Source organism: Anomaloglossus baeobatrachus, chromosome 11 (assembly GCF_048569485.1).
Source record: "Anomaloglossus baeobatrachus isolate aAnoBae1 chromosome 11, aAnoBae1.hap1, whole genome shotgun sequence".
Classification (NCBI taxonomy): domain Eukaryota; kingdom Metazoa; phylum Chordata; class Amphibia; order Anura; family Aromobatidae; genus Anomaloglossus; species Anomaloglossus baeobatrachus.
Window position 1 is genome coordinate 153,262,986 of NC_134363.1, and position 18,726 is coordinate 153,281,711.

Genomic DNA, 18,726 nt, shown 5'->3' on the forward strand with positions numbered 1-18,726 from the left:
CAGGACTCAAGAGCCACGCCGTCAATATGAGAGCCGCAGAATTCAGACGGAAAAACGGACCTTGCGAGAGAAGGTCTGGACGGTCCGGAAGACGCCACGGCATCTCTACGGACAGATGGAGCAGGTCTGGATACCAAGCTCGCCTGGGCCAGTCCGGTGCAATGAGGATGACTCGACGGCCCTCCATTCTGATCTTGCGCAGGACTCTGGGCAAGAGCGCTAGAGGGGGAAACACGTAGGACAGACGAAACTGGGACAAGTCTTGAACCAGAGCGTCCGCGGCGCATGCCTGAGGATCGTGGGAGCGAGCCACGTAAACAGGAACCTTGTTGTTGTCACGGGATGCCATTAGGTCCACGTCCGGAGTGCCCCATTTGCGGCAGATTGACTGAAACACTGCCGGGTACAGAGACCACTCGCCACCGTCCACGGTTTGACGGCTGAGATAATCTGCCTCCCAGTTTTCCACACCTGGGATGTGGACTGCGGATATGGTGGACCCCGAGTCCTCCACCCATTGAAGGATGCGTTGTACCTCCAACATTGCCAGGCGGCTGCGTGTCCCGCTTTGGTGAATGATGTAGGCAACCGCTGTCGCATTGTCTGACTGGACTCGAATGTGCCTGCCCGCCAACAGGTGATGAAAAGCTAGGAGAGCTAGAAGCACAGCTCTGGTCTCCAGCACATTGATTGAAAGGGCTGACTCGGACGGAGTCCAAGTGCCCTGCGCTCTGTGGTGGAGACATACCGCTCCACAGCCGGATAGACTGGCATCCGTGGTGAGGATCACCCAGGACGGGGCCAGGAAGGAGCGCCCCTGGGATAGAGAGAGGGGCCGAAGCCACCACTGAAGAGAGCTCCTGGTCTGTGGCGACAGAGCCACTAACCTGTGTAAGGAGGAAGGCTGCTTGTCCCAACAACGGAGAATGTCCAGCTGCAGGGGGCGCAGATGAAACTGGGCAAATGAGACAGCTTCCATTGACGCCACCATTTGAGCACCTGCATCAGACGCCTAAGGGAAGAACGGCGGGGCCTCAGCAGAGAGCGCACTGCCAGTTGGAAGGACTGCTGTTTGACTAAGGGCAACTTCACAAGTGCCGGAAAAGTCTCGAACTGCATCCCTAGGTACGTGAGACTCTGGGTCGGAGTCAGAGTGGATTTGGGCAGATTGACCAGCCACCCAAATTGGGCTAGAGTGGCAAGAGTGAGCGAGACACTCCGCTGACAGTCTGCGGTGGATGAAGCCTTGACTAGAAGGTCGTCCAGGTAAGGAATCACTGCCAACCCCTGTAGGTGCAGAACCGCAATCACTGCTGCCATGACCTTGGTGAATACCCGAGGGGCTGTGGCCAACCCGAAGGGGAGAGTCACAAATTGGAAATGATCTTCTCCGATTGAAAAACGTAGCCAACGCTGGTGTGAAACTGCAATTGGCACATGCAGATAGGCATCTCTGATGTCGATGGACGCCAGGAAATTCCCTTGGGTCATTGAGGCAATGACTGATCGCAGAGACTCCATGCGAAAGTGCCGCTCCTGTACATGCTTGTTGAGAAGCTTGAGATCCAGGATAGGTCGGAATGTACCGTCCTTTTTGGGGACTAGGAAGAGATTTGAGTAGAAACCTCTGAACCGTTCCCGGGCGGGAACTGGTACAATTACTCCGTTGGCCTGCAAGGATGCCACGGCCTGTGAGAAGGCGGCGGCCTTGGAGCAGGGGAGGGTTGAGAAAAAAAATCTGTTTGGCGGTCTGGAAGAGAATTCTATCCTGTAGCCGTGGGAGATGATATCTCTCACCCACTGATCGGAGACGTGTTGAAACCAAGCGTCGCCAAAGTGGGAGAGCCTGCCACCGACTAAGGACGTTGCTGGGGTGGGCAGATAGTCACGAGGAGGCTGCCTTGGTGGCAGCACCTCCTGCGGTCTTCTGTGGACGCGCTTTTGGGCGCCAGTTGGATTTCTGGTCCTTGGCTGAGTTAGTGGACGAGGCTGAGGGCTTAGAGGACGACCAGTTGGAAGAACGAAAGGAGCGAAACCTCGACTGATTCCTACCCTGGGCAGGTTTCCTGGCTTTGGTTTGTGGCATGGAAGTACTCTTCCCGCCAGTAGCTTCCTTAATAATTTCATCCAGCTGTTCTCCGAACAGCCGGGACCCAGCAAAAGGGAGCCCAGCAAGGTACTTCTTTGAAGAAGCATCTGCCTTCCACTCTCGAAGCCACAAGATCCTGCGGATAGCGAGGGAATTAGCCGAAGCCACCGCAGTGCGGTGAGAAGCCTCCAGCATGGCAGACATGGCATAGGATGAAAAAGCTGAAGCTTGGGAAGTCAAGGCAACCATTTCGGGCATAGATTCCCTGGTGAGGGAATGCATCTCCTCCAGAGAAGCAGAGATGGCTTTGAGAGCCCACACTGCTGCAAAAGTCGGGGAAAAGGAGGCCCCCGCCGCTTCATACACGGATTTGTCCAGAAGGTCAATCTGGCGGTCAGTGTAATCCTAAAGGCCCCGTCACACACAGAGATAAATCTTTAGCAGATCTGTGGTTGCAGTGAAATCATGGACATATTGTTACATTTGTACACAGCCACAAACCTGGCACTGATTGTCCACAATTTCACTGCAACCACAGATCTGCCGCAGATTTATCTCTGTGTGTGACAGGGCCTTTAAGGGAGGTGCCATCAGCCACCGACACAACGGTCCGGGCTGAGAGCCTAGACACCGGGGGGTCTACCTTTGGAGAGTAAGACCACTCCTTGACCACCTCAGGTGGGAAGGGAAAACGGTCATCAGAACCACGCTTTGGGAAGCGTTTGTCAGGACAGGCCCTGGGCTTGGTCACAGCGGCCTGAAAACTGGAGTGGTTAAAGAACACACTCTTTGCTCTCTTAGGCGAGGTAAACTGGTGCTTTTCTGCCAGAGAAGGTTGCTCCTCTGATACTGGCGGATTGAGATCCAGTACAGAATTAATGGAAGCAATCAAGTCACTAAGATCTGAGTCACCCTCGGACAGATCAATGGGATACATGGAGTTAGCCTCCGAGCCCCCTGTAAAGGCATCCTCCTCATCCTGCGAGTCAGCTCTTGAATCAGAGCCGCGGGAGGAGGAGGGAGAGGGAACCCTGCGTCTCTTCTTAGGAGGACGGGGTCTGGGCCCTGATGATGAATCCTCTGTGAGCTCCGAACCTAAGGGACCCATAGCAGTAGGGGCACCCTGTGAAGGGGGCTGATGCATATTTATCAAAGTCCTGGACAGAAGTCCCATGGACTCAGCAAAAGACTGGGAGATAGACCTAGAAAAGGATTCTACCCAAGCCGGGGGTTCAGCCACAGGAGCAGGAGCAGCCTGAGAGACCACTGGGGTGAGACTCCAGGCTGTGGCACCGCCAAGTTAGAGCAGACATCACAATGAAGATAGGTGCTCGATTCAGGCAGCAGGAGCTTACATGCAGCGCATGCAGAATAAAGCTTTGGAGCCTTGCTCCTCGTGGAACCCCAGAGAGTATATACAGAGGTCCACAACCAGAGACCGGTTGTGGCTTACCAGACCGCTGGAGCGGTGTTGTGTGCCCTCCAGATCCCGAAGCCCGGACCCCCAAGCACAGCACTTCAGCAGGGATGCAGAGTGCAGACCAGCGCCGAGTGATGAGAAGATGGCCGCCGGAGCGAAGAGAGGGGGCGGGACTTGGCTTGAGAGCGGGATCTGGAGGGCCACAGAGACCTACAGGGGAGGAGACACGCACAGCGGTGGGGAGTGTCCCTCCCCTGTGCAGAACGGCCGCCGGGAGGAGCCGAGCCTGTCCCTCTGCATGAATGACATGCGAGAGCAGAGAACAGAAACTAGGCCTCCGGCAAAGCCGGGGCCTAAATTTGAGCGGCGAGGCCGACGCGCAGGCACCATCGGCGCGGTTCTCGGGCGGCAGCTAGAGAACCCGCCGGAAATGCCAATAAATACAGTAAGCACACTCTCCCCAAACAATAAAGTACAGGGACCCCAAAATATAAACGTCTCAGGTACTTAGCTGCTGAGACGCAGGGCCAGGTCCCTGGGGATGAGTGCTCCAGTCCAGCAGGGTCCTGAAGGGCTGCGGATGGAGACCGGTCTCCTGCCAGGCAGGGAAACCGTGCTGGCTCCCACTTCAAGCCAGAGCCCAGGAGGGATGGTGAAGGAGCTCGGCATGTAAGGCTCCAGCCTTGGAAATCAACTTTACAACACCGCCGACACAGTGGGGTGAGAAGGGACATGCCGGGGGTCCAGACGTGGACCCGCACTTCTTCAATCTCATTCCAAAAGGAAAAAATCATATGAGAATGCATGTGTGGATGTATGCCTCCTGAACACAAAGCGATAAACTGGCTGGGTCTGCTCACCAGGGGGTGTATAAGCTCAGAGGGAGGAGCTACACTTTTAAGTGTAGTACTTTGTGTGTCCTCCGGAGGCAGAAGCTAAACACCCATGGTCTGGGTCTCCCAAAGGAACGATAAAGAAAGCATAAATGACATTCACAATAGGTAGGACAGGACTGGAGCCAGGTACAGGCAGGGCTGGACAGGCTGTAACCAGAAACAGGCAGGACGGGACAGACAAAAGGATCTGACAACTAGCTGGCTAGAGCACAGAAGTCTAACTAAATAAACTAGGGTATAGATCAGGCACATCCCCTAGTGGGAGAGTGCCTTAAGAAACCAGTGCCTCTCAGCGCTAGGTTGAGAGGCACTTCTTGGGAGTGACGAGCTGGCCCTTTAAGGGAATGGCAGCAATGCACGTGCATGCTCTAGGGGCACTCCCGAAAGCCCTGTGCTGTGTGCATAGGTCCCAAGAGGTGGAAGTATGAGGCACCCACGTGGAGAAGCGTCAGGATGCCAGACAGCAAGGAGGGAGCCGGCTGCGGCGGTAAGTAAGCACGCGTCCCTACAGGAAGGAGAGCAAGGGATGCAGGGACGCCAGCGCTACACCTAAATCTGAAATGCATAAGTTGCACATTTCGGACCAATGTTCCCGAGCCTCTCTCATCAAAATAGCACATAATTTAGAATCTTTTGGGGGTTTTCTGCTTCCTATACCCTCTCTCCTTTCTATCTTTGTATGAGTGTTCTTTTGATGTTGGGGTTTTTTTGTTACCTCAAAGCATGTTGATTTTTTTGTGCCGTTTTCTTCTGGTCCTGCTTAAAGGCAGTCTGTGGCTCCTCATATAGTGATCATCCAGATAGAAAAGTCTAGTGGTGGTTTAGTAACCTGGACTCCTCACACAGCCCACAAAATACAAAAATTAATCTTTCAATAAGGCACATATAATAAAGAGAATTTTGTTACTTACCGTAAATTCTTTTTCTTATAGTTCCGACATGGGAGACCCAGACCATGGGTGTATAGCTTCTGCCTCTGGAGGACACACAAAGTACTACACTAAAAAGTGTAGCTCCTCCCTCCGAGCATATACACCCCCTGGATGACCACATCTAGCCAGTTTAGTGCAAAAGCTGAAGGAGGACATCCACCCACAAGTAGAGATAGAGTAAAACCCGGAATAACCGAAACCTCTGTCTACAACAACAGCCGGTGAAAACACATGGAACAAGAACTGCCAACAGGCAACAGGGAGGGTGCTGGGTCTTCCATGTCGGAACTATAAGAAAAAGAATTTACGGTAAGTAACAAAATTCTATTTTTCTTCATCGTTCCTATGGGAGACCCAGACCATGGGACGTCTCAAAGCAGTCCATGGGTGGGAAATAAACAGAAACTGAGAAGTAGGCAAAACCTAACTTCACAAATGGGCGACAGCCGCCTGAAGGATGCGTCTGCCCAAGCTCGCATCTGCCGAAGCATGAGCATGCACTTGGTAGTGCTTCGAAAAGGTGTGCAGACTAGACCAAGTGGCAGCCTGACAGACCTGCTGAGCCGTAGCCTGGTGCCTGAAAGCCCAAGAGGCACCGACAGCTCTGGTCGAGTGCGCCTTAATACCCGGCGGGGGGGGCACCTGAGAACATTGGTAGGCATCGGATATGGCCGACCTAATCCAACGAGCTAGGGTCGGTTTAGAAGCCGAGAGACCCTTGCGCTGACCTGTGGTCAGCACAAAAAGAGAGGTGCACCGCCTAAGGGCAGCGGTGCGTGACACATAGATCCGGAGCGCCCGCACCAAATCTAAAGTATGCAACGCTTTCTCAAAGCGATGCACAGGGGCCGGACAAAAGGAAGGCAATGAAATGTCCTGGTTAAGGTGGAAAGGAGACACCACCTTAGGGAGAAAGTCCGGAGTCGGACGGAGAACCACCTTGTCTTGGTGAAAAACCAAAAAGGGTGACTCCGAAGAGAGCGCAGCCAAATCAGAGACTCTCCTGAGAGAAGTTATGGCCACCAGAAAGACCACTTTCTGTGAAAGACGAAACAAAGAAACCTCCCTAAGAGGCTCAAAGGGGGGTTTCTGTAAGGCCGTGAGGACCAGATTGAGGTCCCAGGGATCCAGAGGCCGCCGGTAAGGCGGAATGATGTGAGATGCGCCCTGCATGAAGGTGCGCACCTGGGCCAGTCGGGCGATACGCCGCTGGAACAACACTGACAGAGCCGAGACCTGTCCCTTGAGGGAATTGAGGGATAGTCCTAGATGCAGACCGGACTGTAGAAAGGACAGGATGGTCGGCAAGGAAAACGGCCAAGGAGCATGGCCGGAAGAGCGACACCAGGACAGGAAAATTCTCCAAGTCCTGTGGTAAATCCTGGCCGAGGAAGACTTCCGAGCCTGAGTCATAGTGGAGATGACCTCGGAAGGAATGCCTTAAGCCGTCAGGATCCAGGACTCAAGAGCCACGCCGTCAATCTGAGAGCCGCAGAATTCTGGCGGAAAAACGGACCTTGTGAGAGAAGGTCTGGGCGGTCTGGGAGATGCCACGGCACCTCTACGGACAGACGGAGCAGGTCTGGGTACCAAGCTCGCCTGGGCCAGTCTGGAGCAATGATTATGACCCGACGGCCCTCCATTCTGATCTTGCGCAGGACTCTGGGCAAGAGAGCTAGAGGGGGAAACACGTAGGCCAGACGGAACTGGGACCAATCCTGAACCAGCGCGTCCGCCGCCAAGGCCTGAGGATCGTGGGAGCGAGCCACGTAAACCGGGACCTTGTTGTTGTGCCGGGATGCCATTAGATCCACTTCCGGAGTGCCCCACTTGCGGCAGATTGACCGGAACACTGCCGGATGCAGGGCCCACTCGCCGCTGTCCACGGTTTGACGGCTGAGATAATCTGCCTCCCAGTTTTCTACGCCTGGGATGTGGACTGCGGATATGGTGGACTTGGAGTCCTCCGTCCACTGAAGGATACGTTGAATTTCCAACATTGCTAGGCGGCTGCGAGTCCCGCCTTGGTGATTGATGTAGGCAACTGCTGTCGCGTTGTCTGATTGGACTCGAATGTGCTTGCCCGCCAACAGGTGGTGAAAGGCTACGAGAGCTAGGAGCACAGCTCTGATTTCAGGCACATTGATCGAGAGGGCTGATTCGGATGGAGTCCAAGTGCCCTGTGCTCGGTGGTGGAGAAACACTGCTCCCCAGCCGGATAGACTGGCATCCGTGGTGAGAATCACCCAGGTCGGGGCCAGAAAGGAGCGTCCCTGGGACAGAGAGAGGGGCCGAAGCCACCACTGAAGAGAGCTCCTGATCTGTGGCGACAGAGCCACTAGCCTGTGCAAGGAAGAGGTCCGCTTGTCCCAACAGCGGAGAATGTCCAGCTGCAGGGGACGCAGATGGAACTGGGCAAAGGGATCCGCTTCCATTGACGCCACCATCTGACCCAGCACCTGCATGAGGTGCCTGATGGAATGACGGCGGGGCTTCAACAGAGAGCGTACCGCCAGATGAAGGGACTGCTGTTTGACTAAGGGCAGCTTCACAAGTGCCGGCAGAGTCTCGAATTGCATAACTAGGTACGTAAGTTCCTGGGTCGGGGTCAGAGTGGACTTGGGCAGATTGACAAGCCACCCGAATTGAACAAGCGTGGCGAGAGTGAGCGAGACACTCCGCTGACAGTCTGCACTGGATGAAGCCTTGACTAGAAGGTCGTCCAGGTAAGGGATCACTGCCAACCCCTGGAGGTGCAGAACCGCAACCACTGCTGCCATGACCTTGGTGAATACACGAGGGGCCGTGGCTAGCCCGAAGGGGAGAGCCACGAATTGGAAATGTTCCTCTCCGATTGCAAAACGTAGCCAACGCTGGTGTGAAACTGCAATTGGCACATGCAGATAGGCATCTCTGATGTCGATGGATGCTAGAAAATCTCCTTGGGTCATTAAGGCAATGATCGATCGCAGAGATTCCATGCGAAAGTGCCGCACCTGAACATGCTTGTTGAGAAGCTTGAGATCCAGGATGGGCCGGAAGGAACCGTCCTTCTTGGGGACTAGGAAGAGGTTTGAGTAGAAACCTCTGAACCATTCCCGGGCGGGAACCGGTACAATTACTCCGTTGGCCTGCAAGGAAGCCACGGCCTGAGAGAAGACGGCGGCTTTGGAGCAGGGGGGAGTGGACAGAAAAAATCTGTTTGGCGGGCTGGAAGAAAATTCTATCCTGTAGCCGTGGGAGATAATATCCCGCACCCACTGATCGGAGACGTGTTGGAACCACACGTCGCCAAAGTGGGAGAGCCTGCCACCGACCAAGGACGTTGCTGGCGCAGCCAGATAGTCAAGAGGAGGCTGCCTTAGTGGCAGCGGCTCCTCCGCTCTTCTGAGGACGCAGCTTCGTGCGCCAGCTGGGTTTTCGATCCTTGGCTGAGTTAGTGGACGAGGCTTAGAGGATAACCAGTTAGAGGAACGAAAGGAGCGAAACCTCGACTGGTTCCTGCCCTGGACAGGTTTCCTGGTTTTAGTTTTTGGCAAGGAAGTACTCTTCCCGCCAGTAGCTTCCTTAATAATTTCATCCAGTTGTTCACCGAACAGCAGGGACCCAGCAAAGGGGAGCCCAGCAAGGTACTTCTTAGAAGAAGCATCTGCTTTCCACTCTCGAAGCCACAAGATCCTGCGGATCGCGAGGGAATTAGCGGAAGCCACCACCGTGCGGTGAGAAGCCTCCAGAATGGCAGACATGGCATAGGATGAAAAAGCCGAAGCCTGGGAAGTTAAGGCAACCATTTCGGGCATAGAGTCCCTGGTGAGGGAATGCATCTCCTCCAGAGAAGCAGAGACGGCCTTAAGAGCCCACACCGCTGCAAAAGACGGGGAGAACGAGGCCCATGCCGCCTCATATACAGATTTGACCAGAAGGTCAACCTGGCGGTCAGTGGGATCCTTAAGTGAGGTGCCATCGGCCACAGATACAACTGTCCGGGCTGAGATTCTAGACACCGGAGGATCTACCTTTGGTGAATGAGCCCACTCCTTGACCACCTCTGATGGAAAGGGAAAACATTCATCAGAACTACGCTTTGGGAAGCGTTTGTCAGGACAGGCCCTGGGCTTGGTCACAGTGGCCTGAAAACTGGAGTGGTTAAAAAACATACTCCTTGCTCTCTTAGGTGAGGTAAACTGGTGTTTTTCTACCAGAGAGGCTTGCTCCTCTGATACTGGCGGATTGAGGTCCAGTACGGAATTAATGGACGCAATCAAGTCACTAACATCCGCATCCCCTTCAGATAAATCAATGGGGTACATAGAGGTAGCGTCCGAGCCCAAAGTAAAGAGTAAAGGCATCCTCCTCGCCCTGCAATTCAGCTCGTGAATCCGAGCCGTGGGACGAGGAAGGAGAAGAGTCCCTGCGTCTCCGTTTAGGAGGACGGGGTCCGGGAACAGATGAAAAATCCTCTGTGAGCTCTGCAGAGCGAGTCGGAGCAGCAGAGGCGCCCTGAGAAGGGGCTGATGCATGGTCAGCAGAGTCCGGGACAGCTGTCCCATGGAGTCGGCAAAGGACTGGGAGATAGCTTTAGAAAACGATGCTACCCAAGCCGGGGGTTCAGCCACCGGGGCCGGAGCAGCCGGAGGGACCCCTGGGGGGACTCCAGGCTGAGGCACCACCATGTTAGAGCAGGCATCACAATGTGGATATGTGCTCGGTTCAGGCAGTACGAGCTTACATGCAGTGCATATAGAGTAAAGCCTTGCAGCCTTGCTCCTAGTGAGAGACATGCTGCTGAGGTGGAGGCTCTGCAGTAAAGAACACACTCCTTCAGAATGACCCCCAGAGAGTGTATAATAAAGTCCACAACCAGAGGTTGTGGCTTACCAGACCATTTTGTGTGCCCTCCGGATTCCACAGCTCAGACCCCCAGACAGGTTGCAGAGATGCAGCAGCCAGCGCCGATCAGTGTGTAAACGCTGATAAAATGGCGCCGGAGTGAGGAGGGGGGGCGGGGTTTAGTCCAAGAGCGGGAACCGGAGGGCCAAGGAGAAATACAGGGGAGGGAAACATCTCCTCAGAGAGGAGTGTCCTCCCCTGAGCTGGACGGCCGGTGGGCGGCGCCGCACTGTCCCTCTGCATGACTGACATGCAGGGGCAGTGAAAACGAAACTAGGCCGCAGCCGAAGCCGGGGCCTAAATTTTCTCATGCGGCCGACGAGCAGGCACCCTCGGCGCGGTTCTCAGGAGAAAACCAGAGAACCGGCCGGAAATCACAGCACAGTGACATAACACACTCTCCCCACAATAAATGCACAAGGGACCCTTCAATAACGTCTCAATACTTAGCTTATGAGACGCAGGGCCAGGTCCCTGAGGGGTGAGCGCTCCGTCCGGCAGGGTCCTGAAAGGGCTGCGGATGGAGACCGGTCTCCTGCAAAGCAGAGAGAACCGTGATGGCTCCCACTTCAAGCCAGAGCCCGAGGGATGGTGAAGGAGCGCGGCATGTAAGGCTCCAGCCTTGTAAATCAACCTTAACAGCACCGCCGACACAGTGGGGTGAGAAGGGACATGCCGGGGGTCCAGCTTGGACCCGCTTTTCTTCCAACTCTTTGAAATCAAAAATCAAAAATCAGAGAATGCATGTGTGTATGTGACCTCCTGAACACAAAGCATTGAACTGGCTAGATGTGGTCATCCAGGGGGTGTATATGCTCGGAGGGAGGAGCTACACTTTTTAGTGTAGTACTTTGTGTGTCCTCCGGAGGCAGAAGCTATACACCCATGGTCTGGGTCTCCCATAAGGAACGATGAAGAAAAGCAGTGTGAGATATTTACTGAACTATATGTACGGAGTTCAAAATGGAAATGGACTTTGTCAAAACCTGAGGATTTCAAAGAGACCGAACAACCATATAATGTGCATGGGAGGGAGAAAAATTGGGCATTTAGGTCCTTTTGTCACGGAATGTAAGTTGTCACCAGAGGAGTCTGGTAGTGACTTATCTACCTCTCCCCATTTAGAACAGGCACATTTGGCCAAGGAATAACTTTTGGTTTATTGAGCATTTAGGCACAGACACTCAAGGGGCATCTGTGGTGGGTATATAGTGATATAGGGGTTATCTGATGAAGACAACCACTCTCCATATGTCTTATTAAAAGGATTGTCTGGGCTAGCGATACTGAAGAACTATCTTGAGGATAGTCCATCAATATCGAATTCATGTCAATAAGAGCGGATATGTCATACAGATAGCAGACAATACAGAATGAAAGCAGCTGTGCTGTCCAGCTCCGTCCATTGCTTCCTTCCAGATGCCACCAGACTTGACATGGGGTGATCGGTGGGGGACCATCATTGATCCGATCTTGATGAACTGTCCCACAGCAATATCATTAGCCTGGAAAACCCTTTTAAAGCACAAGGACATCATAGAGGGGAGTCCCCGCTAAGGAGCTAGAATGGAGAGCCACTTGGCTGACTGCTATTTAAGGTATATGGTCACATTTAGGTTTTATACACATTATATTTAGAGATGAGCGGACCCGTGGAAGTTCGGTTTGGCGGGGTCAACCGGACTTTAGATAAACTTCGGTTTGGGACCTGGACTTGACTTGAACCCCAATGGAAGTCACTAATTGGGCAGATCAGATCTTCACCCATATGCAGCCAGCCATAAAAAGAGCAATTCCAGGGGAGGGTGGATGGGGTTTTTCCATTTTTTTTTGGTGCACGCTACATCCGATCATACTGTTGTTACCCTTAATGTGAGCTGATCAAATACTGCAAGCGGCTCGTACTGGGCCGAGAACCAGGGGCGTATCCGAGCACAGTGATGCTCACATGAATGGTCTGCATACATAAAGCATCCGAACTCCGAACCAAAACTCTGTTTTTTGGGAAAAGTCAGGTTCGCTCATCTCTAGTTACTTTCTGTTTTACCTATAAAGTGACAACCTGCTAAGGCTACTTTCACACATCAGTTTTTTTCCCATCAGGTACAATCCGGAAAAAAATGGATAAAACGGATCCAGCGCCGGATCCTTTTTATCCCCATTGATTTGTATTAGTGCCGGATTGTGCCTGATCTCCTTGCGTTCCATCCTTGCGTTGCATTTGCTGGATTCGTCGTAATTGGCTAATGCGGCGTCCGGATGGAACGTCTCTTTTAACATTTTTTGTCCCTGACAAAAAACCGCATCGCGCCGGATCTGGTGTGATACGGCGTGATTTACAATGGAAGCCTATGGCGTAATGTGGTAAAAAACTGATGCGGCCGCCGGATCCGTTTTTTTTAAACTGAGAATGTTCCAATTTATTGAAAAAAACGGATCCAGCAAAAAAAAAAAAAAACGGACGAAACGGAGGCAAAAACGGATGCGCCGGATCCGTTTTTTGACGGATCAGGTATACCAGATCCGTAGAAAAAAAAAGGAGCCGGCGCATCCGTTTTTGCATATTCTGCGCCGGATCCGTTGCATCAGACACACGCCGGATTGTGCCTGATGCCAAAAAACTGATGTGTGAAAGTAGCCTAAAGGGTGCTTCACATGCTGCGACATCGCTAGCGATTGCTAGCGATGTTGCGAGCGATAGAACCCGCACCCGTCGTTCGTGCGACATTTGGTGATCGCTGCCATAGCGAACAATAAAGCTATGGCAGCGTCACACGCACATACCTGCTTAGCGACGTCGCTGTGACTGCCAAACAATCCCTCCTTCAAGGGGGAGGTGCGTTCGGCGTCACAGCGGCGTCACTAAGCGGCTGCCCAATAGCAGAGGAGGGGCGGAGATGAGCGGCCGGAACATGCTGCCCACCTCCTTCCTTCCTCACTGCCGTGGACGCAGGTAAGGAGATGTTCGTCATTCCTGCGGTGTCACACATAGCGATGTGTGATGCCGCAGGAACGACGAACAACCAGCGGTATGCACCACCACCGATATTATGAAAAGGAGCGACGTGTCAACGATCAACGATTTGTGACTTTTTGCGATCGTTGATCGTCGCTCCTTGCTGTCACACGCTGCGATGTCGCTAATAACTCCGGATGTGCGTCACAAACACCGTGACCCCGACGATATATCGTTAGCGATGTCGAAGCGTATAAAGCACCCTTAAGTTTAACTAAAATATTCTCCGGCAACAGCAGTTCATGTGCAGTGCAGTAGCATCAGCGAAGGATGTTACGGATTTCTAAAGTTGCTTTACTTACTCCTTTTCTGTCTGTTTTTTCCGCTCTGCCAGAGAAAGTGACAATTTCTCCCTCTGCGCGCGCTGCTCCGCCAAGTCTTTGCGTTGTCTGTCTAACTCTTCTTCTTCTTGTTGAAGCCTTTCACGAAGACTGGTCAATTTTCCTTGTTCTACTTCAATGTGCCAGAGGTCGTACCTATCCGATGAGAACACTTGGTTAGCACGACAGACATTTAATGTGTTAAGTTGGTGACAGGATTGACTCCTCTGGGGTATTTGGCGCGTTATCAGCCTCCAAAGACTGTGTTTAATGATCTTTGTATTATTACTAATCACTCAGGGCCTGTAGTATGTGCTAAACCGTTTAATTCCCGGTGTGAGCGTACTTTGACTATTGTAGGAGCGCTGTCACTCATTCCAACAGCATGTGGGTATCATGCACACAGCAGTGCGATTTATTATCCATTTATAATGGATCCGTAAGAAAACTTACAAATGCAAGTACAACGGATGGCTGAATAGCAATCCATAAATGCATCCGTTGTCTATAGACTCACACGTTAAAAAACGGATCCGGCAGAAATCAGTTTCCCAACGGATCCGTTCTAACAGATGATTACAGGACATGCGACATCGCTTCCGAAATATCATCGGGGTCACGTCGTTAGTGACGCACATCCGGCGCCGGTAACGACATTGCAACGTGTAAATCCTAGATGCGCCGATAAACGATCGCAAAAGCGTCGAAAATCAGTGGTCTGTGTAGCGTCGGTCATTTTCCTAATGTCGAGTCGACCGCAGGTACGATGTTGTTTGTCGCTCCTGCGGCAGCACACATCGCTGTGTGTAAACCCGCAGGAGCGACAAACATCTCCTTACCTGCGTCCCGACGGCAATGCGGAAGGGAGAAGGTGGGCAGGATGTTATGTCTCGCTCATCTCCGCCCCTCCGCTTCTATTGGCTGGTCGATTAGTGACGTTGCGGTGACGTTGCTGTGACGCCGAACGCACCTAACCCTTGAAGGAGGGATAGTTCGGCAGTCACAGCGACGTCGCCGACCAGGTATGTGCGTGTGAAGCTGCCGATAATGTTCGCTACGGAAGCAATCACCACATATAGCATGTGCGACGGGGGCGGGTGCTATCGCGCTCGGCATCGCTAGCCGATCCTAGCGATGTCGCAACGTGTAAAGTACCCCTTAGTCTAATAAATTTTGTTTAGAGAAAGAATGCCTCTTTTCCTGAAAAACTGTAATAGATTTAACTTCTACACCCCACCGGGTTCTGTACAGAAAGGGTCAACTCCACTCACTCGTTATCTTTCAGTATGCTGGCAATCTTTATTTTCACGTCTTCCTCATTCAGCAGCTCGGTACTCAATCGTTTATGCAGAGCTCTCAGACGGAAAACGGCCGCCCTGTTGTAGGGAACAAAGAACATGAACTTCAGTCAAAAACATTAAAATTAGTGAAAGAGTCCATGAAGTAGAAAATCACGGCATACACCATCCAAGATGAAAAAAGTGCTTTTATTCCATATAATGTGCAGGTAAAATAGCGGGGAAAAGAGAGCCGGGTGCAGGCCCCCCAAGGACAACGCCTGTTTCGCACCTTGTGTACTTCTACAGGTCCCTTAATTAAAATTAGTGATATGAGCGGGCACTACCATGCTCGGGTGCTCAGTACTCGTAACTAGTGATGAGTGAGCACTACCATGCTCGGGTGCTCAGTACTCGTAACTAGTGATGAGTGAGCACTACCATGCTCGGGTGCTCGGTACTAGTAACTAGTAAGGAGCGAGCGGGTGCTCGGGACTCGTAACTAGTGCTGAGCGGGCATTACCATTCTCAGGTGCTCGATACCCGTAACGAATGATGAGTGGGCACTACCATGCTCAGTACTCGTAACCATGATGAGCGGGCACTACCATGCTCGGCTGCTCGGTACTCGTAACTAGTGATGAGTGAGCACTACCATGCTCGGGTGCTCAGTACTCGTAACTCTATGATGAGCGGGCACTACCATGCTCGGGTGCTCAGTACTCGTAACTAGTGATGAGTGAGCACTACCATGCTCAGGTGCTCGGTACCCGTAACTAGTGATGAGTGAGCACTACCATGCTCGGGTGCTCTGTACTCGTAACTAGTGATGAGCGGGCACTACCATGCTCAGGTGCTCGATACTCGTAACGAATGATGAGCGGGCACTACCATGCTCAGTACTCGTAACCATGATGAGCGGGCACTACCATGCTCGGCTGCTCGGTACTCGTAACTAGTGATGAGTGAGCACTACCATGCTCGGGTGCTCAGTACTCGTAACTCTATGATGAGCGGGCACTACCATGCTCGGGTGCTCAGTACTCGTAACTAGTGATGAGTGAGCACTACCATGCTCAGGTGCTCGGTACCCGTAACTAGTGATGAGTGAGCACTACCATGCTCGGGTGCTCTGTACTCGTAACTAGTGATGAGCGGGCACTACCATGCTCAGGTGCTCTGTACTTGTAACTAGTGATGAGCGAGCACTACCATGCTCAAGTGGTCAGTACTCGTAACTAGTGATGAGCGAGCACTACCATGCTCAGGTGCTCAGTACTCGTAACTAGTGATGAGCGGGCACTACCATGCTCGGGTGCTCTGTACTCGTAACTAGCGATGAGTGTGCACTACCATGCTCAGGTGCTCAGTACTCGTAACTAGTGATGAGTGGGCACTACCATGCTTGGGTGCTCAGTACTCGTAACTAGTGATGAGCGGGCACTACCATGCTCGGGTGCTCAGTACTAGTAACAAGTGATGAGCGAGCACTGCCATGCTCGGGTGCTCTGTACTCGTAACTAGTGATGAGCGGGCACTACCATGCTCGGGTGCTCAGTACTCGTAACTAGTGATGAGCGGGCACTACCATGCTCAGGTGCTCTGTACTCGTAATTAGTGATGAGCAGCCACTACCATGCTCGGGTGCTCAGTACTAGTAACTAGTGATGAGCGGGCACTACCATGCTTGGGTGCTCTGTACTCGTAACTAGTGATGAGCAGGCACTACCATGCTCGGGTGCTCTGTACTCGTAACTAGTGATGAGTGAGCACTGCCATGCTCGGGTGCTCTGTACTCGTAACTAGTGATGAGCAGCCACTACCATGCTCGGGTGCTCAGTACTGGTAACTAGTGATGAGCGGGCACTACCATGCTCGGGTGCTCTGTACTCGTAACTAGTGATGAGTGGGCACTACCATGCTCGGGTGCTCAGTACTAGTAACTAGTGATGAGCGAGCACTACCATGCTCAAGTGCTCAGTACTCGTAACTAGTGATGAGCGGGCACTACCATGCTCGGGTGCTCAGTATTCGTAACTAGTGATGAGCGAGCACTACCATGCTCAAGTGCTCAGTACTCGTAACTAGTGATGAGTGAGCACTACCATGCTCGGGTGCTCGGTACTAGTAACTAGTAAGGAGCGAGCGGGTGCTCGGGATTCGTAACTAGTGCTGAGCGGGCATTACCATTCTCAGGTGCTCGATACTCGTAACGAATGATGAGTGGGCACTACCATGCTCAGTACTCGTAACCATGATGAGCGGGCACTACCATGCTCGGCTGCTCGGTACTCGTAACTAGTGATGAGTGAGCACTACCATGCTCGGGTGCTCAGTACTCGTAACTCTATGATGAGCGGGCACTACCATGCTCGGGTGCTCAGTACTCGTAACTAGTGATGAGTGAGCACTACCATGCTCAGGTGCTCGGTACCCGTAACTAGTGATGAGTGAGCACTACCATGCTCGGGTGCTCTGTACTCGTAACTAGTGATGAGCGGGCACTACCATGCTCAAGTGGTCAGTACTCGTAACTAGTGATGAGCGGGCACTACCATGCTCAAGTGGTCAGTACTCGTAACTAGTGATGAGCAGCCACTACCATGCTCGGGTGCTCAGTACTGGTAACTAGTGATGAGCGGGCACTACCATGCTCGGGTGCTCTGTACTCGTAACTAGTGATGAGTGGGCACTACCATGCTCGGGTGCTCAGTACTAGTAACTAGTGATGAGCGAGCACTACCATGCTCAAGTGCTCAGTACTCGTAACTAGTGATGAGCGGGCACTACCATGCTCGGGTGCTCAGTATTCGTAACTAGTGATGAGCGAGCACTACCATGCTCAAGTGGTCTGTACTCGTAACTAGTGATGAGCAGGCACTACCATGCTTGGGTGCTCAGTACTCGTAACTAGTGATGAGTGAGCACTACCATGCTCGGGTGCTCTGTACTCGTAACTAGTGATGAGCGGGCACTACCATGCTCAGGTGCTCGATACTCGTAACGAATGATGAGCGGGCACCACCATGCTCAGTACTCGTAACCATGATGAGCGGGCACTACCATGCTCGGCTGCTCGGTACTCGTAACTAGTGATGAGTGAGCACTACCATGCCCGGGTGCTCAGTACTCGTAACTCTATGATGAGCGGGCACTACCATGCTCGGGTGCTCAGTACTCGTAACTAGTGATGAGTGAGCACTACCATGCTCAGGTGCTCGGTACCCGTAACTAGTGATGAGTGAGCACTACCATGCTCGGGTGCTCTGTACTCGTAACTAGTGATGAGCGGGCACTACCATGCTCAGGTGCTCTGTACTTGTAACTAGTGATGAGCGAGCACTACCATGCTCAAGTGGTCAGTACTCGTAACTAGTGATGAGCGAGCACTACCATGCTCAGGTGCTCAGTACTCGTAACTAGTGATGAGCGGGCACTACCATGCTCAGGTGCTCTGTACTCGTAACTAGCGATGAGTGTGCACTACCATGCTCAGGTGCTCAGTACTCGTAACTAGTGATGAGTGGGCACTACCATGCTTGGGTGCTCAGTACTCGTAACTAGTGATGAGCGGGCACTACCATGCTCGGTTGCTCAGTACTAGTAACAAGTGATGAGCGAGCACTGCCATGCTCGGGTGCTCTGTACTCGTAACTAGTGATGAGCGGGCACTACCATGCTCGGGTGCTCAGTACTCGTAACTAGTGATGAGCGGGCACTACCATGCTCAGGTGCTCTGTACTCATAACTAGTGATGAGCAGCCACTACCATGCTCGGGTGCTCAGTACTAGTAACTAGTGATGAGCGGGCACTACCATGCTTGGGTGCTCTGTACTCGTAACTAGTGATGAGCAGGCACTACCATGCTCGGGTGCTCAGTACTCG

The 18,726-nt window shown here is 52.6% G+C and overlaps 1 protein-coding gene across 2 annotated transcripts in view; it reads right to left on the bottom strand.

Moving 5' to 3' along the window:
* Positions 1–18,726, bottom strand: part of CFAP74 (cilia and flagella associated protein 74) — a 365,782-nt gene that overhangs the window by 282,988 nt on the left and 64,068 nt on the right. For both annotated transcript variants that reach the window (XM_075327962.1, XM_075327961.1), the window contains exons 6-7: positions 14,835–14,939; positions 13,546–13,719 (exon numbers count right to left, since the gene is read on the bottom strand). In XM_075327962.1, coding sequence (XP_075184077.1) covers positions 13,546–13,719; positions 14,835–14,939 — 279 coding nt within the window. The remainder of the gene's footprint in view (positions 1–13,545; positions 13,720–14,834; positions 14,940–18,726) is intronic.